The sequence below is a fragment of the Micromesistius poutassou genome (genome assembly GCF_964030765.1).
Source record: "Micromesistius poutassou genome assembly, chromosome: 4".
In the NCBI taxonomy this organism is placed as follows: domain Eukaryota; kingdom Metazoa; phylum Chordata; class Actinopteri; order Gadiformes; family Gadidae; genus Micromesistius; species Micromesistius poutassou.
Window position 1 is genome coordinate 5009109 of NC_140274.1, and position 24843 is coordinate 5033951.

The 24843-nt window shown below is 48.4% G+C and overlaps 1 protein-coding gene across 1 annotated transcript; it reads left to right on the forward strand.

Moving 5' to 3' along the window:
• Positions 1–1325: 1325 nt before the first annotated feature.
• LOC311342436 (succinate receptor 1-like) lies at positions 1326–22810 on the forward strand (the record flags this gene model as incomplete). Its single annotated transcript, XM_084467267.1, has 2 exons — positions 1326–1403; positions 21851–22810. The coding sequence occupies 2 exons, from the start codon at positions 1326–1328 to the stop codon at positions 22808–22810; spliced, it is 1038 nt and encodes a 345-aa protein (XP_084323393.1).
• Between the last annotated feature and the right edge of the window lie 2033 nt (positions 22811–24843).

Genomic DNA, 24843 nt, shown 5'->3' on the forward strand with positions numbered 1-24843 from the left:
CCAATAAGGTATAGGCCAACGCATTATGAATGCATGCTCTGAAGAAGGATTGTTAATAGAAAGATGCAGGTATTCAAAATCAATTTTGGGAATGCCGATACGATGCGGTACAACGCAATACAAATGAGACACATGAATATATGAATTAGAGTCATCAAAATTATATGTTGTCTGTTCTGTAACGTGGTCTGTGTGAAGAGTGACGTTTTGGAGATCTTTTAGCGATGAATCTGTACCATTTTTACCCATCATCTCCCTTATAAGTCTCCATATGAGAGAGAGAGATAGAGTGAATGAGAGAGAGAGAGAGAGAGAGAGAGAGAGAGAGAGAGAGCAGAGTCATGGGTGTGTAATAAATATGTATCCATTACAATCAGGCTATTTTCAACGAAAGATAGAGAGATTGATAGAGAAAGAGAGAGAGAGACATAGATAGAGAGAGGGAGAATGATACAGCAAGCGAGGGAGAGAGAGAATGTGTTATATGATCTGACCCCAACCAGTCTCTTCTTTCTCCTTAACGATCCCGATGTGCAGACTACCCTATACCTTCCTCTTACGATGCTTCTGATGCACAGCTTCTATCACACTTTGTGCTCAATGAGTCACCAGTCAACAAGATGTCAAACATGATGCACACAACGTTTATGATGTTACACATGAACCCCCGACAACGTTTAAATCCTTCAAACTGTTGTGGTAAATAAATACAATGTAATGAAAACATGATGGATAGGCATGGAAATATTTCAGCTCCCCCCCTTGCGAAAAACACAATGCTGAGCACTGAGCTTCCTCGACAAACAAACCATTTTGAATGAACACAAGATGGGCAGATAATCAATACAATCACGTATTGATTATATGTATACCACATAAGGGTTGTTTGAGTGGAAAAATACAACGGCAACACAACAATGGTACAATACACTCTTACATTCCTTTGAACCTCGACTGGGTTTCTGAGCTGCAAGGCTGAACTCGGGTTCAACCACGCTAGGTTTCTGGACGTTTCACGTGGAAAGAGTGGAATGCCATTTCATTGGCACAACAACGCAATGTCTTTGAAGACACAGCCGAGTGGTGCAATGCTGCTGCAGTGTAAAACTGCAGACTTGGTCCGCCTCGGAGACTCACTCCAGCACACTGTATGTTCGGTCACACCTGAACCTGTTTATGGCTCTGTGTACAACCTGACCTTACTGCGTGCCGGGTTTAAACCAGGGCACAAAGTACTTGTACTGTAGAGGGAACTGTCGAAAGTCCACTTGATCATAGTCATAGAATTTACATTTATTTTTAATGATCCAGGGAGACGAATGCTGATGAAAAACATTCGTTTGGAAGGGCTCCACTCGGCAATCCACTCTGGTCCGGAGGCCGGAGGTGCGAGGGCCGACGAGGTCCGACAGCGCAGGTCGTTCTGGTATTTATACTGTAAACCCAGCCTTGAGGAGAGTCAGGTTGTGAATACTAGTGTACACACACGCGCACGCACACGCATACACACCGAAACCACAACGTTAGACACACGCAGATGCACGCACCGATGCAAACACACACACACGCACGCGCACGCATACACACCGAACCACACCGATACTCACGCAGGTACACAAACCGATACACACACACACACACACACTTTTGCACTGACACAAACACGCCCACGCAAAACCCGCGCACTCACACAGACATCACCACGCACACCACTCATGCATACAAACACTTACAAACTATTCTGCGTGCACACACATGCAAACAAACACAAATGTAAACACACCCACAAACACAGCACTTGCATCATATTGAGAGAAGTCTTTGGCATTGCCGTGGGTGTCAAAATGTTGGTTAATATTCATAAGGTGGACCTCTTTATCAACCAGGACAGAAAGGCAGACACATTAATGTGTGTCGTAAAAATAGACAATATTCCAAGAGTGTGAAAGATAATAAAAGGTGGAGACGGTGTTAAGATGAACTGGAACATTTTCCAGACAGGTACAGAGATTGATGAAACCTATCAGACAACAGACGCCTCGAACCGTTGATTAGATTGACTTTTACTTTATGATGTGTTAACTTAACTAGACATGGATTAATTAACTTGATTATTTACCTATATCAGGATGACTTGTTAGGATTAGTTACCTATAACAGGATGACTTACTTGTTAGGATTACTTACTTATATTAAGATTACTTACTTGTTTGGATTACTTTCTTATATTAAGATTAAACTCCATATTACAGTCCTATATCAGGAGGCCTCACCTAGAACTACTTTCATGACAGTTTGGAGACAAAGCCCCATTCAAAACGCGCTAAAAATAAAACCACCAAATTCAGAATAAATCGGTGAAACACAAATTGTGAAATATCGCTCCGTGGGTCATCTCAGCGGAGACCTCTGTCGGGTCAGGCAGGGGAGTCTGCTGCTCGGTCCCTTTAGGTTTCTCCACTCCCAATGTTCCCCGTGGAACTGTTCGCCAAATTTTTTCTTTTTTTTTGCACTTTTTAATTGCCCCTCCGAGGTCTCCAGGTAAGGCTCTGCTGTCAAAGCCTCCTTTTGAAACCATCCGCCGTGCCTTCACCGAATAGGACTTGACTCCACCCATGATATGAGTCAACGGGGAGGTGACGGGTGGGGGGTGGGGGGTGCTGGTGAGGGGGAGAGGGGGTGGGGGGGTTACCCAGTGTCTTAACCATCCCAGCCACAGCCGTGGCTCTAGGAAGCAGAGAAACCCAGGAAGCAAGACAGTAGACGTTAGGTTGAAAAGAGGATTGGCTGGTTTCTCTCCACCGCATCACAACGTTACCTCTGAAATAAAGAACAAAGGTGTTGGCGGGATACAGGACTTCTTTTGAAGGCAGGGATCATCGACAGTGTTTTTCACTCCTATTTTTATCTCAAAGGTGCATTCCATATATATAGCAGTGGCAGCCTGCCTGTTCCTCCTTACTCCCATCATCATTTCCCCGCCTATAAAGGAAAACTTGGAAGTATTGTGGCTATTGCTGCAAACACAATGGACTCAAACTACTGTCGGCAGCAGTCCCACATGTGCAGTAGTAACACTCTGTACTTATGTTTACCTCTCTCTCTCTCTCTCTCCCCAAGACACAGTAATCGTAGCATCATCCCATCCCTCTGATTGTGTTGTCCCTTTGACACCAACGCCAGCAAATGGCTCACCCTTTGCGTGTCAAACACAACACTTAACTGAAACAGTGCTGCTATCCGTTCTTAGCTACAAATAAGGCTACCAGAGGTGCCGGCCGGCCTAATAGAATAATTACCAGCATTCCTGGGGGCTCTGACGCTGCGCAATGGAATAAAACGACTTTAGTGTGAGTCTGTGTGCATTAGCTCGCAGGAACGTCCCCTTCATGTTCAGTTCTTCCCTGCTCTTGCTCTCTCTCTCTCTCCTCCAACACTGACACACACACACACACACACACACACACACACATCCAACACGCTCACACACACACACACACACACACACACACACACACACACACACACACACACACACACACACACATCCAACACGCTCACACACACACACACACACACACACACACACACGCTCACACACACACGCACACACACACACGCACACACACACACACACACACACACACACACACACACACATACAGGCTACACATACCCTATAACCAATACAGCTAGGAACACACACACACACACACACACACACACACACACACACACGACCATACATGAATGCAAATCCCTGTCACACGCTTCACACTCCAACGTACAGATTTTTCACTTTCCATGCCCCTTTCCCCTTCTGCTTTTGAGGCAGTAATCCCCAGATGCAGCACTAATAGCATTAGCAGAGCATATCCAATCCCCTTAGTAGCACAGAGCTGAGACCTTCACCCAGACAGGGACTACATGCTCCAGACTACATTACCCACACTGCCTCAGGATACAGGGGAGGGGGCGGAATGAAAAGGAATTACGCAGCATTACACAAAGTTCTGTTTGTTAACATCATTTAAGTTCTATTACCTTGGATGGCAACATGGGGACTGAGAGAGAATGGTCGCGAGTGCTTGTTGAGAGGATGGCAATGGTTTATTTTATGGACCGTTTTCATGCGTGTTTTGATGGCGTACAAAGCTCAGTAAACGTCTTTATTCATCCACAGTGAATACAAGTATTTTTATGCTTTGTAAATATGGATAAGCTTTCATTGACAAAATCCACAAGGCCGACCCTTAATTATTTCACCTTTCTTTTAGGACCTGTGTGTGTTTTAATAAATCAACATATCACCGAAATGTCTTGTGTGCATTTAGAGAAAGACACACAATGCAAAATAGGAACAATTCACCTAGTATAAAGTTTCACTCTGTAATATCTCAGCAAACAAGATAAGCCGACCGACAGAAGAGTTCATGTTGAAATGCACTCGGCGGTATGTATGTATTCTGGCTCTGCTGCGTTGTTCCTGAATTATTCATTTACACAGAGAGGCGAAATGCATTCGTTGTATGCTTATGCAAAATCCAATGTGAGTGAGCTCATGTGCCGCATATGTTTATGTGTGTATATGTGTGAGCAAGTGTGTGTATGCGTCTGTGTGTGTTTGTGTATGTGTGTGTGTGTGTGTGTGTGCGCATGTACATGTGCACTCCTCATGTACCCTACAGCAAAGCATCAGTCTCCCCTTCTAAAGGCTGCCAGGAACACATGCTGCCGTCCACAATGTGTTTATTAAGACCTTAATCGGCTGTCAGGACTCGCGCACAGCGGCGGGTTCGACGCCCGGCAACGCGAAAGGCAAGAGAAAAAGGGCACGTGGGGAGCAGGAATATGACGGGTTGACACTCACACAGACACACACACACACACACACACTGCTGGCTGCTGAACGGGCCATTAGCCGCGCCGCGCAAAAACAAGTCCGTTTCCACTACGCATAGCACAGCCTTCTAAGGCAGAGCCGTACCCGGGCGGGCCGCCATCCAGTGGCTGCTCCCTCCCCCCCCCCCCCACACGTTCATGTCCCGTCCGGCAGGGCTGACGTGATGCCTGGCGCGGTAAGGGAGCTTACCGCCGTTTAACATGGTGAGCCCGTCCCCCGTCCCGTCCCCCCTCCACCCACCCCCCCCCTCCCCGTCCCCCAGCTGAATCATTGACCCCAACTCTGCCTGTCATCGTCGGCTCATAAGTAAGCGTCCGCCGTCACCAGCGTTCTGATGTACCACTCCAATAATGTGCTTTACTGCTGATGTGTGTGTGTGTGTGTGTGTGTGTGTTTAGTGATGTGTGTGTGTGTGTGTGTGTGTGTGTGTGTGTGTGTGTGTGTGTTTAGTGATGTGTGTGTGTGTGTGTGTGTGTGTGTGTGTGTGTGTGTGTGTGAGCATGTGTGTGTGTGTGTGAGCGTGTTGGATGTGTGTGTGTGTGTGTGTGTGTGTGTGTGTGTGTGTGTGTGAGAGTGTGTTGGATGTGTGTGTGTGTGTGTGTGTGTGTGTGCACGTGTGTGTGTGTGTGTGTGTGTGTGTGTGTGTGTGTGTGTGTGTGTGTCTAGTGATATATGGATGCATGAGGGTGCTTACATTTGTATGCATGCAAATGTGTAATGTGTGAGAAAGATGGTAGAGACAGAGAGTGAGAGAGAGAGAGAGAGGGGGGGGGTAGAGGGGAGGAACATAAAGAGAGTCAGGGGGAGAGAAAGACCGAGAAAGATGAGAGAGAGGGGGGGAGAGAGAGCGGAAGAGAGTTGGTCATGGAGAGAGGGACAAAGAGAGGGACAGAGGGAGAGAGAGATGGATAGAGGGAGAAAGAGAGAGAGAGAGAGAGAGAGAGAGAGAGAGAGAGAGAGAGAGAAAGAAGAAGGGAGAGAGAAAGAGGAAGGGAGAGAGAGGAAGGGAGAGAGAGAGGGAGAAAAAGGGAGGAGAGCAGGAGAGACAAAGAGGGATGGAGTGAGAGAGACCAGAAGAGGGGTGGAGAGACAGAGGCAGAGAGCCACGCCTGGGAATGAGCGGTCTCCTGACGGGTCCAGATGAGAGCTGACTGATCTGAGCTAACTCAATTCCTTGCTCGGCTAGTCACGCTTCCTACCTTGATTGTGTTTTGCGCCGCGCTACCGACGCCCAAGCCAACAGCGAAGCCTGCTCTTGTCTCTGGTGAAACCTGACCCCTTCCGACGCTCACAGTGTGCCCACGCCACGCCACGCCGGCCACAGACACACACCGGGAGTGACCCCACGCAGGGAGACATGGGGGGGGGGGGGGGGGGTAAAGTGAGGGCTGTTTATACTGCAGATCCATCTACACTCGGCCCAGTCTCAGCTCCACCCCCACCACCACCACCACCACCACCACCACCACCACCACCCTCACATACGCACACAAAGCGTGGTCGACCATGAGCAAACCTGTGTGTTTTTCTCTTTCCGTACAGTAAGACCGGAACAACAAGGGGGGGGGGGGGGGGGGGGGGGGGCTCTTGGGTCTCGGCTGTGCGACTGTGTGGGAGCACGGTGGAAAGGAACGGCGCAATTCCTCTCCTCAGGAACGTAGTGGAGCTGTTTGTGGAGTCAGCAGGCCAACGAAAGCGCGCTGAGCTGCCAGGGTTGGCCCGTGGCCAAAACAATAAAATAGCAAAGAAAACGCCAATTGAGAATTTTGAGGAATTAATGTGACGCACAGTAGCAGAAATCAAACACAAAAACAACCCCGGCCGTGTTTTTTTTTCCTTCATTTAGGCGAGTTATCGAGGCTTAATTAAATCCTGGAGGTATTTGTTACAGTTGGGTATTGGCGTTGGACGTCTTGAGTGCAGCAGCTATCTGCATTTAAAGCAGTTCATCTGCAGCACCGCACCTCTCCTCTCCGTCTCCCTCCTCCTGGCCACTCTGCACCACATCTGTTTCACCCTCTGTGGTTACTGAGCAGATTCCTACAATGATCTGAGCCAGGTGTGTGAGTGTGTGTGTGTGTGTGTGTGTGTGTGTGTGTGTGTGTATGTGTGTGTGCACACGCATTTGTGCATGTGTGTGTGCGTGTGTGTGTGGTTCTGTGTGTACATGTACAAGCCTGTGTGTGTGTGTGTGTGTGTGTGTGTGCGCGTATGCTTTGTGTGTGTCTCGCACAGACACACAAGCATGTCCTTCGGAGGCAGAGCTGAGAACACAGAAATGATTGTGAAGAACACAAATAATGTTCTCCCTACTGCGCATTCAACGGCAGAGGGGACGGGGACAAAACAGCACACCACAAAGTCAGGCTGATATAGAGACGGACCGCCGCGCAGCAACGCAAAAAGACGCCATTCCAAATTCATTTAAATAATTCATAAGCGCCCGGATGGAAAGGAAACACCTCACTATTGGTAACGGCCGGATTTTTTTTTTTTTTTTAGCACATCTGGTGGACGTTCGACACTAAACGAAATAAGCTCCATCTGCTCGTTCAGTCGGTGTGGAGAGAGTTTCCAGTGTTTTTCCTCTTATTCCGATTTCAGGTGCAGAGGACGAAACAACAGTAAAGGTGCATGGAGGCAGTAGCGGTTCTACATTGAATTGTGCCCCGGGTGAGACCCCCTCCATGCCCCCCCCCCCCCCCCCCCCCCCGGAAAGTTGTTGACGATCTTTTTTTTCCCGTGTGCTCGTGCCGCCCCCCCCAGTAATGCCGCCCTGGGCTGCCCGCATTGCCCGTACCTAAAACCGCCACTGCATGGAGGCTTGGTCGGCCTTGGCCAAGCTAGGGGGGTAGAGAGAGAGAGAGAGAGAGAGACACACAGAGAGACAGAGAGAGAGGGTAGGAGAGAGAGAGAGAGAGAGAGAGAGGTAGAGGTTGAGAGAGATATCGAGATAGAGAGAGAGAGGGTGTGGGGGCGGATGTAGGCTGGGTTTCACAAAGGTCATCAGGTTAAAGGTCACAGCAAGACGTGGGCCAAGACGAGCGACTGAACAAGAGGCAGGGAATGCGACACAGCTCAGGTTTAAATCCAGGTAGTTAGAATCTATTTCAGGTAGTTATCAGGTAGTTTGAAGTAGTTTGAGAATTTGAATTAGAATTGATTCTCACTCCATTGTGTAGGCTTTTTGTGTAGAAAAAGCAGACACAGTGTAGTTAACATAAATTCTCAACTACATTGAATTTGTAGTTGGTTTCTGATTAACTCAATCAGACGATTAACTTCGGGATGAACTTCAGAGTTCGGAAAAAGCCGACGCAAACCCAGGAGCGGAGAGAAAGAACATCTTAACTCTTCCGTCCCTAATTCATGCGAGGACAGCTGTCCACGGTCGCTTCCTCGCTCTTGTTTTTTTCCCCCGGTGATCGTGAATCACCACGCGTCGCCACAAACAAGTGATTCGACTGCGGCAGCACGCTCTCTGCTATTAGGCATCCAGTTACCCCCCACTGTCGCGTCCCCCGCGAGACGCGCTGTGATAAAGGGCGGGAGAGAGAGGAGGCTCAGACGCGGCGGCACGGCGTGGACGTCGGCGTTGACGTCGGCGTGTCGGTGTGTTGGGCGGCGCCGGGCCCCTTTAGCTCACGTCCGTTCCATTCATCAGACTAATTGCTTTTCGCTGCTTTTCTGCCGATAATGTATGTCGCCGTGGTGCCCCCCCCGATCCACGGCCAGGATCAGGGATCATGTTGAGGGGGTGATGATGGTTAGTCTGGACATCGGAGGAGGCTGGGGGGCTGTGAGGCCCAGGCTGGTTGCTTTGGATGTTTTGGAAGGTTGTGCGTCAGGTTATGAAGAAAACGAATGAATAAGAGAGAGAGAGAGAGAGAGAGAGAGAGAGAGAGAGAGAGAGAGAGAGAGAGAGAGAGAGAGAGAGAGAGACAGGGAGACAGGGAGAGAGAGAGAGAGACAGACAGAGAGAGACAGGGAGAGATAGAGAGGTAGAGGTGTAGAGGTGTAAAACACTCTTTGCAGCTGTCTGATTGGGATAGCAACACATGGTGGTTGAGGGGGGGGGGGTGAAAAAAAATGATCATAATTCTTCTCAGCGTTTTATTTGTGCATTACAACCCCACAACAGAAGGACGCGGCCTGGGGCAGAGACGGGCTTACTTTGGATGTAAATCCATTAGAGCAAGAGGAAAAAGCCCATCTAATTTACCTTGAACCCTGCTCACACGTACACTGATCCCTTCCCCACCGCGACATAACTCAAGGGCGGCGTGTCAGCCAGGAGTTAGGAGTTTAATCTAATCCTGGCTGCTGAATCACCCAGCAACGGCCTGTGATGTCACAGGACGGGCCATATGCTCCACAGTCTGCCCGGGACAAGCTAGAGGGTGGAGAGAGAGGGGTAGAGGGTGGAGAGAGAGGGGTAGAGAGAGAGACATGGAGAGAGAGAGAGAGAGAGAGAGAGAGAGAGAGAGAGAGAGAGAGAGAGAGAGACATGGAGGGAGAGAGAGAGAGAGAGGGGTAGATGACTATAGAGATAGAGGAGGAGAAAGAGAGAGAGGTAGAGGGTGAGAGGGAGAGGGAGAGATGAAGAGAGAGAGAGGCAGAGGGTGAGAGGGAGAGTCAGAGGGAGAGAGGAAGAGAGAAAGAGAGAGGGCGAGGGAGAGAGAGGTGGAAACCGAGGTAAAGACAGAGGTAGCGGTAAAAGGGGAAAGAGAGGTAGGGAAAGGTGGGGAGAGGTAGAGGAATTAAGTAGAGCGAGGTAGACAGCGCAGTGGGGAGAGAGGTTAAAGCCAGGGGGGGAGTGGAGAAAGGGGGAGACGATGTGGCTCTGCTAGGGATATGGAGGGGTAGGCGCTGCTCTGTCCCTACATTGATGTTCCCTTTTGTGGGTGTGCTGCGGAGCGGCCAGCTGAGACATTAGCATCATGTCACTCGTAGTGGCCACTTGGGGAGGACATGGAGGGGGGGAGAGAGGGAGGGGGAGAGAGAGAGAGAGAGAGAGAGAGAGAGAGAAAGAGAGCGAGAGAGGGAGATGGGGCGAGAGGGGGCAGAGAGAGAGGGGGAGAGAGGGGAGAGAGAGAGAGAGGGGGGGGGAGAGAGAGAGAGAGGGAGTCAGGGAGACAGGAGGAGAGGGGGGAGAGAGAGAGAGAGAGAGAGAGGGAGCGGGTGAGACGGAGAGAGAGTAAGAGGGAGAGAGGGCTTGAGAGGGAAATGTGGGATGGAGAGGGAGAGAGAGAGAGGAAGAGGGTGAAAGGGAGAGTGAGAGAGCGGAGGAGCTGGGGGAAGCCGAGGGTGACCATGCAAAAAGTCGAACAGGAAGCATGGCCGCTTCTCCAGCAGAGCTGGCCACATCAGGGGATCTGGTGTTGAGTGGAAACAAATCCACGACTCATCTCCAACCCCCTACTTAACCACGACAGACCACAGCACCCAGGCAGCCATTCAGACACCGTTCAACATGTAATCTGCCCCTTTGCAGACCATGTGAGTTGGATACAGCTGGAGAATACTGTCGGGTCATGTATTAACAGACTTAGGGCCCTATCTTGCGCCCGGCGCAATTGACTTTCTACACCGACGCATGTGTCGTTGCTAGTTTGCACCCGGCGCAAAGCTGATTTTCCCCCGCAGCAACCAGGCGCCTCTACACTTGCGCCTGGAGAGGCGTGTCGGCGACAAGCAGGGGCGTGTTCCGGCGCAAATGATACTTGGTGCTATTTTTGTGACCTAAAAAATGCCAAACGCCAATGCAATTGCGCCACTGACCGAAAAAGACCTGGTCTATAGCGGATAGCGCAGTTGTTGTTGCTATTTTGACGTGCCGTGGCAGGTCGGAACTACAACATAGCCTACGCTTACACACACGTAGGCTATACACAGCACAAACATGCAAACTATTAACCTGATTTAAATATTATGATGTCAAAGATTATTCATACGTGTGAAACTGCATAGAAATAGCGTGTGGATTGTGTTTCAATAGGGCTGCATGAATGAACATGAATCAAGTATAGTAGGCTATGGCATGCCTTAAAATAATAATAATAATAACAATAATACATTCGAGCAAAGTATATTCCAGGCTTCCAAAACAGAATCTTGTTTTAGGGTAAATGGTTGGTTAAATGATTTGGGAAAGAACAGCTGATACAGCGGTAAGTTGTAGGCCTACTTTTAAATCAATGCATCTGCAAACACCGTACATCAATCACATATGTTCTTGACACAGACATTGTGTACAAGCCCATTACTTTTAGGATTGATGAGTATTTGATCGTGAGAAAACATAGTTTTACCGCGAGTGAGTGTTTAAAAGAATGAATGAATGCGGGTGATGCTTGGCGCGCGTGTGTGTGCGCACCCATCTGTTTAAACACACGCAAACTAAACACGTAACGCATAATACAGTCCATGGCTATGTATATTAACGGGGGGACACATGCATATTATGAACACAAGTCAATAACGATAATGTATATAATACTGGTAACAAACAATGTTTGTTAATGTATTGGCGCATATCATTAAATAGACCCACAGTTACGACCATCGAGGACCGCGTCTGCATATCATAGGCCTATATGTGTTAAGTTGTCTTTGCCGCAATTTACATGACGAATCAGTGTTTCTGAAGAAGAAAACGCTATTCCATGTGTGAATTATGCCTATTATTTGCCCATAAACTGAGCCATTTGAAGTTTGAATTTCATGTGGTCATGCATCTGTCTCAGCGGAGACTGCAAACGCGCTGTCTATCAACTCGCCAAGTCAAATGCGCTGGGTCTTAAAGGGGTTGGCAGGTGGAACTCTCATTGGTTTACTGCACGTTACGCCCAAAACACACCTACAGGTTTCAGCCCAACCCTTTTTAGATTTGCGCCGGGCGCAAAGCTCATTTATCTCGCCGTCATAATAGCAACAGCGCCGTAGAACCTCCCACAGAGTACTTTGACTTTGCGCCTTGACGTCTGCGTTTTAGACCGTCTAACTAGGGCCCTTAGCGTGCATTCGGTTACATGTGATTGAGAAGCAGGTAGAGGTGAGCCAGTGTGAGCACATCGGGGATCTAACCCGCATCTTTCTTTTCGTGACTCTATAGCCAAGGGCGAGGGCATTAACAGAGTACTCTCAGATAACATTTTGTGTTGCATTTCCGCAATCGCAAAATCGCAATCCAAAACAAGATAACATTTTGTGTTGCATTTCCGCAATCGCAAAATCGCAATCCAAAACAACAAGTCTGTGTATTATGTAACTCTTGGCTCGGCGCTTCACATCCAAGCAACGAGAACCATGTTCCAACGTTCCACGTTTGAATTCCAAAGCATCTCTTATTTACGGACTCGTGGCTCACTGTCCAATACCGAGACGCTTTCTCGCCCTTCACCCGGAGAGGGTCGGCTGTTCAAACCAACGCCGGGCTGCCTGCGTCCTCCCCGCCCCCGTGCCAACGCACACGGAGACCGCCAGAGAGCGCCGGGCACCCTGGCACCCCCCCCGGAGTGAAGTCATTACCTCACCTCGTCAGGTCGTGATGCTAGGGATTCATCAAGTGGGTGTACACTTGAGGGCGTGTTTGTGTTCCTCCCGGAGCACGGCGACACCATGATGCATGGTCCGTTGTTTGTCGGCGTGCGTCGTTCTCCTCGTACTTTTGCCCGTGACACCTTACCTCGCCGTTTAATTCGCTAAGTAGGCCGGCCCTCTTTATGCTTGGCTCCTAACCAACCGGGTTTGCTGATTTATCTGCCCGTACATCGATTCAAGGATACATTATCTTTTGAATGTAAATAAACGGGTCTGTACTCAACCTTCATTGTGTCGACTGATATCGGGGGCGTCCGTCTTGTATGTCTCTCTGTGAGTTTTTTGATAGCGCCCCCCCCCCTCCTCCCCCAATACGACATGACGCCAATTAAGCAGCCGTTCATGTGACAAGCCACTGGTCCAGATGGTGAACCTGACAGGCCGATCACCACCTCCACCACCGTCAGCACCAGCCCGCCACGCTGTCTCTGGCAGAACGTGTGAGCTCTGCCGTGATGGGTAAGGCGGAGGCTGGTGGGGGTAACCAGACAACACCTCCAGAGAATTGAAATGATGAGCGAAATGATGCTGAGCCTGGAGGGGAATGAAAGGAACGGAGGGGGAGGAGGTGGTGGGGCTGGAGGAGAAGCAGGTCGGCGAGGAGGAGGAGGTGGAGGCGGAGGAGGAGGTGTAAGTTGAAGTGGTGATGGAGGAGAAACAGGTCGGCGAGGAGGAGGAGGTAGCGGTGGTGGAGGGGCAGGTGGGAGAGGAGGAGGAGGAGGGAGAGGTGGTGGTGGAGGAGAAGCAGGTTGGAGAGGAGGAGGAGGGAGAGGTGGTGGTGGTGGAGGAGAAGCAGGTCGGAGAGGAGGAGGTGGTAGTGGTGGTGGTGGTGGTGGAGGAGGACGAGAAGGCAGGGAGGAGGAGTTGGTGGAGTAGGAGGTGGTGGTGGCGGAGGAGGAGGTGGAGATGGGTATGGAGGAGCTGGTAGTGGAGTAGGAGGTGGAGGAGGAGGTGGTGAAGGGTATGGAGGAGGAGTAGGAGGTGGTGGTGGAGCAGGAGGAGGAGGTGGTGAAGGGTATGGAGGAGGAGTAGGAGGTGGTGGTGGAGCAGCAGGAGGAGGAGGAGGAGGATAAAGGGGAAGAGGATGCTGAGGAGAGGACCTGGAGTTGGAGGATTGGGGTTGTCAATACGGTAGAGATGTGCATGGAGATTTTTTTTGCATTCTCAGCCCCGCCCACTCTTCCTGTCCAGCTGGACTGACTGAGATGCCAATGCAGGCCAAGTGATGGAGTGACAGCAGTTGCTGATGTGTCCCCATTGAGCAGGAAAGGTGCAGTGAACTTCAGCAGGCCATCTGATAACCAGTACCACCACCACCATCAACCCCTACACCATCACCACCACCATCACCACCACCATCACCATCACCCCCTACACCATCACCACCACCACAATCATCACCATCACCACCACCACCACCACCACCATCACCATCACCATCACCCCCACCACCACCTCCTACACCATCAACACCACCACCATCACCATCACCTCCTCCACCACCACCACCACCCCTACACTACCACCACCACCATCAACACCACCACCACCTCTCCCCCCTCTGAGCTCCAGTATAAACCCTTTCTAATCACAGGATTGGTTGGTTAGGGCTGTGCCGCCCATCCATTACCTCACCCTGACCGCTACAATGTGGCTTTCATACAATTAACTTGTTGCAGCCACCCTATGTTTAGCTGTTTTTAAACACCCGGGTGACATCACCGAGGAAAGCCTCTGGAACAGGCCGGACATTGTTCTGGTTCTCTGGTGCTGCTCTGCTCACATCCGCAATGGCTGCACACACTGCTAGAGAAACAGAGGACCTAAGAGAGGTGTGTGTGTGTGTGTGTGTGTGTGTGTGTGTGTGTGTGTGTGTGTGTGTGTGTGTGTGTGTGTGACACCACGTGTGTGTCTGCGTGTGTGTGTGTGTGTGTGTGTGTATATGTGTTTGTGGTTGTGTGTGTGTGTGTGTGTGTGTGTGTGTGTGTGTGTGCGTGTGTGTGTGTGCGTGTGTGTGTGTGTGTGTGTGTGCGTGTGTGTGTGTGTGTGTGTGTGTTTGTTTGTATGTGAGTGTGTATGCGTGTGTGAGTATGTGTGTCCGTGCGTGTGTGCATGTGTGTGTGTTTCTCTGGATTGTGTGTGTGTGTGTGTGTGCATTTCTGGCTTTTGTATAGATGTGTGTGTGTGTGTGTGTGTGTGTGTGTGTGTGTGACATGGTGGGACCACGTGTGTGTCTGTGTGTGTGTGTGTGTGTGTGTGTGTGTATATGTGTTTGTGGTTGTGTGTGTGTGTGTGTGTGTGTGTGTGTGCGGGTGGGTGTGTGTGTGTGTGTGTGTTTGTCTGTATGTGAGTGTGTATGCGTGTGTGAGTATGTGTGTCCGTGCGTGTGTGCATGTGTGTGTGTTTCTCTGGATTGTGTGTGTGTGTGCATTTCTGGCTTTTGTATAGATGTGTGTGTGTGTGTGTGTGTGTGCGTGTGCACGTGCGCAGAAGAACAACACCGCTGCTATTACATTGTTTATTGGGCTTAATAAAAGAAGGGAAAAATTGCTAGAACAGCTTCTGTGGGAAAATGGAGAGCTGCCACCAGCTAAATGGAACATAGTCATTCACGCCGTCTCCCCCAACAAGGACGAGGACGCAAACAAATCAAACAAATCACAAACAGCTGTTAGCATTAAGAACGCACCTCGGCAGGCCACACATCAGCTCCCGCAAATTAGACGGGGGACGGGTTTCTACGGAAACTGCTTCCTCGTGCGACTGCATTGGCTCCTTTTTGTGATTACTCGCAGTTTGCTGCGTGCGATATCAGTGTCTTAACATTGACGCTGTTGTTGTTATTGTTTGCTTTTAATTAAATGTCTGTCGCGCATCACATTTGGAAGCCGGTGAACACGCACACACACGCACTGACACACCCAAACACATGCGCACACACACACACACACACACACGCACACACTGACACACACACGCACACACTCACAGACACACACAAACACACGCGCAGGCATACACACACACACACACACACGCGCGCGTGCTCTCATGACGTAGCCTAATAGCTGTGCGGTTTGTTACTGCTAATCCGGTGATTGGCGCAGTGGACCAGGACAGGGCCCCGCTGCGCTCACACCGCCTCCCCCCGCCCGCTGTGTGCGGCGCTACATGCCAGGTGAATGTTGGCCCCTGCTGAGGTCATTGTTTAGACTTAGCGATGCGTCAAGCTTCCAGCGTAGCAATTAGCTGACGCGCGGCCGACCTCCTGCAGGTTCAGAACGTACGCATCCTCGGACCGCATGGCGGGGGGGGGGGGGGGGGGGGGGGGGGGGCGGGGGGGGCGGGGGCGGGGGGAGTGGGGGGGGGGGGCAATCATATCGGCATCGCTGAGGAAGCCTGACGCAGCATACACCAGCAGCGTGTGTAAAACAAGACCCCAGTTCCGACGCTCGGGCGACTGAGCATGAAAATGAAATATCACGGCCGACCAGGATAATATGCACAGAATAAGGGATATTTAAGAGGCTGTGCAGGAGTGCGTGTGTGGTTGTGTGTGTGTGTGTGTGTGTAGCTGTGTGTCTATGTGTAAGTGTGCGTGTGTGTGTGTGTGTGGCTGTGTGTCTATGTGTAAGTGTGTGTATGTGTAAGTGTGTGTGTGTGTGTGTGTGTGTGTGTGTGTGTGTGTGTGTGTGTGTGTGTGTGTGTGTGTGTGGCTGTGTGTCTATGTGTAAGTGTGTGTGTGTGTGTGTGTGTGTGTGTGTGTGTGTGGCTGTGTGTCTATGTGTAAGTGTGTGTACGTGTAATGTGTGTGTGTGTGTGTGTGTGTGTGTGAGTGTGCGTACTTGCGTTTGTGCGTGCGCGTGCGTGTGTGTGTGTGTGTGTGTGTGTTATTAACGGAGATGCCATGAATGAGCATCCCTTTCACTCGTGAGGTTAAGTATATTTCAGTGGGAGAGAATATCCCTGCTCATCTCAACGGTTGATTGGAAAACAGGATTTATTTTGGTGAAGAACATCAACAGAGCAGGAACACATTTGTAAAACAGTTGCGTAGTGGTGGCCTTGTTTTACTTTTGGGGAACATTTTACGAAACAGGATGAAACTATTTTGTGTGGATATGATCATCGCTGCTAGCCTCAGACAGAGCTTAAGGATCAGGCAGCTCTACTCTCTTTTCTGGGTCCCTGGCCGGGCATGGCAGCCAGACGACCCCCTGGAAACAGAAGATGAATTATTGAAACACTGATACTCAAGCTGACTCAATGGAAGTATATTGCAAAATGAGAAAAATAGAATGTGTGTGTCTGTGTTTATGTGTCTGTGTTTATGTGTGTGTGTGTGTGTGTGTGTGTGTGTGTGTGTGTGTGTGTGTGTGTGTGGGTGTGTGTGCGTGTGTGCGTGTGTGTGTGTGAGGCAGAGAATGCGGTGTTGGGAGGAGGTAGCGTGGAGTAGCAGGGAGAGATGAAGCACGACCTAGATGATAATGTAGAGAGAGCGAGGGCAGAGAGAGGTCAGACACAAGAGGTAGTGGAGGTAGTGATTGTACTGTCAACCGTATGAAAGATGCCTAACTTGAGAATCTTCGGTACAAGTCGTATGAAAGAAAACCCCATACAGATATCACTTAATAACTCTCCCTCTCTCACTTTTACTTTTTATCTCTCTGTTTTTCTCTCTCTCTCCCTCTCGCTAGCCCTCTCACTCCCTCTCTCACCCTCTCTCTCTCTCTCTTTCTCCCTTTCTTTCTCTCGCTCGCCCTCTCTCTCCGTCGCTCACCCTCTCTCACCCTCTCTCTCTCTCTCTCTCCTCTCACCCTCTCTCTCCCTTCCTCGTCTCTCCCTCTCTCTCTCTCTCCCCCCCCTCTCTCTCTCTCGCTCTCTCGCTCTCTCTCCTCTCTCTCTCTCTCTCATCTCATTGGGTCGTTTTGATTATCATGATGAAGAAGGTTAGTTCAACACACATGAACACACACGCACCCACATACACACATCACGATATATATTGACGGCATGGTATAGTCAACATATATATATGTATACATGTATATATATTCATACTATCTATCTACCTATACTATACTGGCCACACTATACACACTATACACTGGACTTTAAATAGAATCTTGTGATAGTTCATATATATATAGATATATTTATATCTATCTACATATATATCTATATATATGAACTATGTGCTGCCATGTTGGGTAATTAGTCAGGGGCTGTGGTGGTGATAGCTCTCTAAGTGTGTCACCTTGCCGAAGTGGGACAGTGTGAACCATCAGAGACTAATGGGAACACTCACTTGCAAAGAGGCCAACATGCTACCCAAACTCAATCAGTCCTCACATGCACAGACACGCACGCACGCGCACACATGCATGTACACACACACACGCATGGATGGACACACACACATGTTGAGAACATGACATGGGATTCACACTGGACTTTAAATAGAATCTCATGACACACATGCCTCTTTTGAATTGGTCGTTTTGATTATCACGATGGACAAGGTTAATTTATTTGTCTATTTATTTATCTATTAGGTCTGCTAATAGGCCACACACACACACACACACACACACACACACACACACACAGACACACACACAGAGTTATGAGAGCATTTGGACACATGCCTCCCTTCTCTCTTATGTGTCACTCCGTCACCGGTCCACCTCAGGGGGTGTTAGCTCAGCTGGGTCCCAGCGTCCTAGCTTACCTTTACTGCAGCCTGCAGTGTTATGGTGAGCGACTCCTAGCTTGTCCTGGGCTGATCCTGGCTGAAGCAGATGTTCACTATTCTAATGTTCATAAGATGTGCTTCATAAATCCCAGAAGGGAACCTCTGGAATTATTCTCTCTGGCATTGATAGTCTAATAATAATAATAATAATAATAATGATAATACAATTAACAATAATCAGAATCAGAGTATATAGCTATTGAAAATAGCTTTGCACTATCATTATAACCACATGATGCTGTTGCGTCCTTTTTTATTGCACATCTTAATTGATTTTAAAATAATTGTTGAGAGAGATGAAAAGAGATGTTGCAGAGATGAGGCAGCGGAACATAGTTTGAGGGCTTATACTGCCCTCTGCTGAGGAAAGATCGTATTGAAGAAGTATTACAAGCAGAGAGTGAGGCAGGTTACAGAGGGAGGAAGGGAGAGCAAGGGAGGGATTGAGTAAGTGTAACATGGTAGGTTTTTGGAAGTACACACTAATCAAGGAAAAGTAAAAATACATAGAATCCATATAAATCCATATAGTCAATCACACTACAATTCAGCAATGTAGAAGTAAACCTTTCTGTACAAAACCCACCGACAATAGAGAGAGAGAGAGAGAGAGAGAGAGAGAGAGAGAGAGAGGGGGGGGGGGCAGAGAGAGAGAGAGAGAGAGAGAGAGCATGAGAGGCAATTATCCTCCAGCAGAGGGCTAAGGTAAAAAAAAAAAAACAGTTCAAACAAAGTTCAAATCAAAAGAATATTTTGAGGACAAAAATATTTTCTCAGGAATCGCTGCAAATGTTGTTTTGTCGGTTGGTTTGTATGAATGTAATGCTTTTCCATTTCTAAATCCCCCTTTTGGTTATATAAACAAGTATACCAGAGGTAGGCCTCTAGGAAATTAGAGTTTAGTCTTTATCTCTCGAGAGGTGCTTCCTTCAGCCTCTCCTCTCTCTCTCTCTCTCTCTCTCTCTCTCTCTCGCTCTGTTCCTTAGCAGGAGAACAGTGTTTGCTGTAAGGATAACAAAGATTCAAGGCTCTATTGCCAAAATACACTGTGGTGTGCTGCGGATACTGATGGGAAAAATTGTATTTCAGATCCTGTAGTTTACCTGGGGCTTTAGTTACACTGTCAATATATCCAAGTAATAAAATATAAACACAAATAATCTGCGGTTGTTGGGTGCCAAGCTGTGGTGAAAAAAAACACATTCTATCGGTAGGCAGAAGGACTTTCTTTCCTCCTTAAAGAGAAATGCTTTGAGGGTTTTTACAATACTTAAGATACTATTTCAATATTTTCAACTCATCTTTATTCATAGACCATTCATAGACCATTTCAGTTACCATTTCTCCACTTTACCAAGCTTTATTTCTATTGAACAGTTTGAGTTTCTGTCCGCAGAGCTGCAGTGCCTGATTGAGATGGCCCTGCAGCGAAGCAGCGATGTATCAAAGGAACTGGAAACACGCACCTCAAACACCTACAGGATGTGGAGGATTTCACATAGACCCGCCCTATGCAGGATTCGAACCCCAGGATTGAATGTTGATTAACATTAATGAAGCCAGGGTCGGCGACATTATGATTGGGTGGGTGGGTGAAAAAGTGTGTACAAGTTGGTTTTGAATTCATCGGTGTTGACTATAAAACAACTCCTGTCCCATGTTACACACACAGTGTTTTGGACTCTATAGTTCTGTTTTGTTTAGCGCCATGCTAACCATGGCTGTACTATTCTGCAAAAGATACAAAGCATAAATGTACTCAAAAATAACTTTACTGAGGTCTCATTGATCATTCAAATTGCCTTGAACACAAAGAGTGCTTGTGTGTTACATTATGTTTTGGGTAAAAACACATTCAGCATGCCTTGTTGGCCATGTCTGTATTACCAGACACTCGTGAACCTGCAACATATTAACCAATCAATCTGTGTTCGTAAGACTGCCATTCATCACACCGAAATAATATAATTAAGGTCATGTAATTATACAAGCAAGGGAAACGTCATTCATCAAGATTACTCATGATAAATATGGAGTCATTAACGTCCACTTTTTAATGAAGCTGTCTTCTACCATCGGTTTCATGTTTATAATCTGCTTGGGCAATACAAACATAATAAACAGGCATGATGATTCAAATTTAATATGAATATGAGATAGGTGGACGGTAATATAAAAATTGCCTCCCCGGCATCTTATTTGCATAGGCTCGTTATAAAAGCGTATCATCAAACTTTGAGGGCATATTGGTATCTTGTGGCGATTGTGTGGTCCTTGATATAAACCGGCGCCTGCAACACTTGTGATTGGTGCACACCGTGTGTTCGGCACCCAGGTGTCTGTCTCTGCTGTTGTTGGTCACAACAAAACCAAACCAAACCTCCTCTAAAGCAGTTGACTTCGGCTACACAACACGACAGCATGGTAAGATCGTCTAGATATACACTGTTATTTATTTAATATGGTCGTAAGATGAGGACTTTGTAACCCTGACCCATATTGTCCTTTATAGTGTCTTCATGTCATCATTCAGAAATCAATTATCTCTAAAGAACAATGAAGGATTTTATTTAACCTTGACTTTTCCTTTGCTTTCCATTTTTCTCTTCTCTTTTCTCCTCCACTCCTCTCCTCTCATGTCTCCTAATTTATCCTCTCCTCTTCTCTTCTCCCTTCTCCTCACTTCTCCTCTCCTCCCCTCTCCTCTCTCCTCCCTCCTCTCTCCTCTCTCCTCTCCCCTCTCCTCACTTCTCCTCTCCTCTCCTCTCCTCTCCTCTCTCCTCTCTCCCCTCCCCTCCTCTCTCCTCTCTCCTCTCCCCTCTCCTCACTTCTCCTCTCCTCTCCTCTGCTCTCCTCTCCTCTCTCCTCTCTCCCCTCCCCTCCTCTCTCCTCTCTCCTCTCCCCTCTCCTCACTTCTCCTCTCCTCTCCTCTCCTCTCTCCTCTCTCCTCCCTCCTCTCTCCTCTCTCCTCTCTCCTCTCCCCTCTCCTCTCCTCTCCTCTCTCCTCTCTCCCCTCCCCTCCTCTCTCCTCTCTCCTCTCCCCTCTCCTCACTTCTCCTCTCCTCTCCTCTGCTCTCCTCTCCTCTCTCCTCCCTCCTCTCTCCTCTCTCCTCTCTCCTCTCCCCTCTCCTCACTTCTCCTCTCCTCTCCTCTCCTCTCTCCTCTCTCCCCTCACCTCCTCTCTCCTCTCTCCTCTCCCCTCTCCTCACTTCTCCTCTCCTCTCTCCTCTCTCCCCTCCCCTCCTCTCTCCTCTCTCCCCTCCCCTCCTCTCTCCTCTTCTCCCCTCCTCTCCTCTCTCCTCTCTCCCCTCCCCTCCTCTCTCCTCTCTCCTCTCCCCTCTCCTCACTTCTCCTCTCCTCTCCTCTCCTCTCTCCTCTCTCCCCTCCCCTCCTCTCTCCTCTCTCCTCTCCCCTCTCCTCACTTCTCCTCTCCTCTCCTCTGCTCTCCTCTCCTCTCTCCTCCCTCCTCTCCTCTCCTCTCCTCTCCCCTCTCCTCACTTCTCCTCTCCTCTCCTCTCCTCTCCTCTCCTCTCTCCTCTCTCCCCTCCCCTCCTCTCTCCTCTTCTCCTCTCCTCTCCTCCCTTCTACAGGAGTATAATTGCCAGCCCGTGGATGACCTCCTGGAGCGATACTACCTTTCATCTTCCTACGGGGTCGAGTTTTGCGTCGGTTTCCTTGGCAACCTGCTGGTTGTCATCGGTTACATCTTCTGTCTGCCTAAGTGGTGCAGCGTTAATGTTTACCTATTCAACCTGGCCGCCTCTGACCTCGTCTTCCTGTGCACACTCCCACGCCTCTCCTACCTGTACGCCAACGGCCAATCAGAGACCAACCCCTTTGTGTGCGTCATCAACCGCTACCTCCTGCACGTGAACCTCTACTCCTCCATCCTCTTCATGGTGTGGATCAGCATGGACCGCCTGCTGCTCGTCATGCACCCCACCAAGTTGCACTACCTCCTGACCTGCAGGGCGGCGCTGGTGGTGACTGGCCTGAGCTGGCTGGCCGTCAACGTCCAAGTGGCGCCCATGATCGCCCTCATGATCCAGGACCACCACAGGGGGAACTGGAGCATGTGCAAGGACTTTGCCAGCCTGAAGGCGGACCAGGACACGCTGGGCTACAGCCTGGGGCTGACGCTGACCGGCTACCTCCTGCCCCTGGTGGGGATCTGCGTCTTCTCGCACAGGATAACGCTCCTGCTGCGCATCCAGGAGAAGGCGCTGCAGGGCCAGAACACCTCGTACCGCCGGCCCGTGCGGGTGGTCCGGGCGGCCGCCGTCATATTCCTGGTGCTCTACACGCCGTACCACGTGATGCGGAACGTGCAGATCGCGGCCCGCGCGCATTGGGCGGGGCTGAGCCAGTGCACCAGGGTGTACATCAAGGCGCTGTATATCGTGACCAGGCCGGTGGCGTTCCTCCACAGCGTGATCAACCCCGTGTTCTACTTCCTCATGGGAGACCGCTTCCGAGAGCTCCTGTTGCGGAAGCTCAGGAAGCTGGTCCGGATGAGACATACTCACAGACTCACACAAATTCCGGCCTAAACAATGCATTTATGCTGTGTTCGAGATGCATCGTACACCCAGAGATGTATAGTAACGAAGTAGAACTACTTCACTACTGTACTTAAGTACTAAAAGGCTGTATCTGTACTTTACTACTATTTTTTTCTCCTACTTCCACTTTTACTTCACTGCATTTATTTTTTTTTTCACTACATATTTTTGATTTTTGAGTTTAATACTTTTACTCAAATACATTTTTCATGTGCTGAATCGTTACTCATTACAATTATAAAAATGTTATCCCATTGATTTCTGTTGGAAGACTCGTTGGCCGGAAACGGAAAGGGGGGCTGTTTACGTTTGGTTGTAGTCTTTTCGTTCGGTTCTCCGTCTCAATAGTAGGGCTAGAACCGAACGAAAAGACTATAGTATTTGTACCACGTAATTTAGCTAACAATAACAATGACTAGCCATGTTCCTCCCCAACTAATCGTGTAGCTACGCCCACAAAGACAAACAGGAATGCTGTTAGTTCTACAAGCCAGGAAATTAGGTCAAACGCCCTTTGGTGGTCAATAGTCCCTCGGCTCCAAGTACCATCACTTCTTAACTGCTATGTATTTGGATACAATAGTTCCTTAATCCTAACCATTTGTATCTTCCCTGGGAAGTCTTATTTTGGATGGGATTATCTGAGCGGTTAAGTTCAGGTCTTGCTGAAAGGCAGGGCTTGAACGTATGAACTAAGTGCACACAGGTGCAGACTGCCCTTGCTCATTACCAATTTCACAGCCCCAACAATGTGTTCTGTGAACATGGAGGATGAGTCATTTATTCATTATTCGCCTAAACCTTCTATCCTTGGTTATATTTATTCAGCTCAAATTAGATTTTTGGAATACATTTAAAGATTTGATTTTAAAGTTCCCAGCAGCTTTTAAATGGGTTGTGTTTTTGAAGTGTTCCTGAGCATATACAACTACGTAAAGGCAGGTAGTAGGCCTTCTATGTAGGCCTACTATCTTTAAAAACGTTCAAACATAATACAAAGTTAACAATTTACACTTGCTGACAAAAAAGATCTTCTTATGTGAATTATGCATAGTAAAGGTGCAGTAGGTAAGATTTTTGAATTATTATTTGTGTGTAATTAGTTTGAAAGGTCAAAGCCATCCGTCATCTTTAAGTGAGTTAAATACTTGTTTTGAAGTTGATTGCACCTGCCTCTGTCTGAGCCAATTTAGTTTTTGGTATGCTCCTGGATCATTTCTGGCTCGGGGATTCCGATTTGTGTGTCAATCCCAAATGCATGAAATGCCACACTTCTCATTGGCGGATAGACATAGCAATGGAGGAAACAGATCAAAAGCTCACTCTTCAGCTCTTTTCTGCTCTAGCTTTACAACTCTCAAATCGTACCTACCACAGCTTTAACGTGAGGGACATGGACAAGGCATTTGTTTTTGGCTTTATCAGATTTATTCCTCATTTTGATTAGATTTTATTTATTTTGTGGATATTTTGTAAATGTGCTGGTGATAATGAATACAATGCCTTATTCATTATTATTACTTTGCATGAATAGGCATAGGCCTACCAAATTTTTCTATTCAATCATTTTGTATTGGATTGAGAAGGTAATGTCCTGTTAAATCTAAAATATACGTTAATTTATGCACATAACGTGCACATATATTACACATCTAGCAAAATCTAGCAAAAGAGCTTTGTATCTGTATTACTAAGGTTAGCAAAATGGTTAATAGTGAATATGCCAGATTTCACAATTATGTTGTTGCACACAATTACCTCCATTCATAACACACCACAATACAGCAAAGCAAAGGTTACATGGAGAGTCTGAGGAAGGTAATGATAACTTTCTCCTGAGTCGTCCCTGTGTGTGCGACCATTCACTGGTGTGTGGTGCGATGAACACACTAATCGCTTGAGCTGTCTTGTTGCTCTACACCTACATTTACTCAGGGACAAAATATTGCTTCATCTTTCTTCTCTCCTTTGGTACCATATAGTGTTGGAACAAGCTCCCTGCCGATGTCAGGACCGCAGAG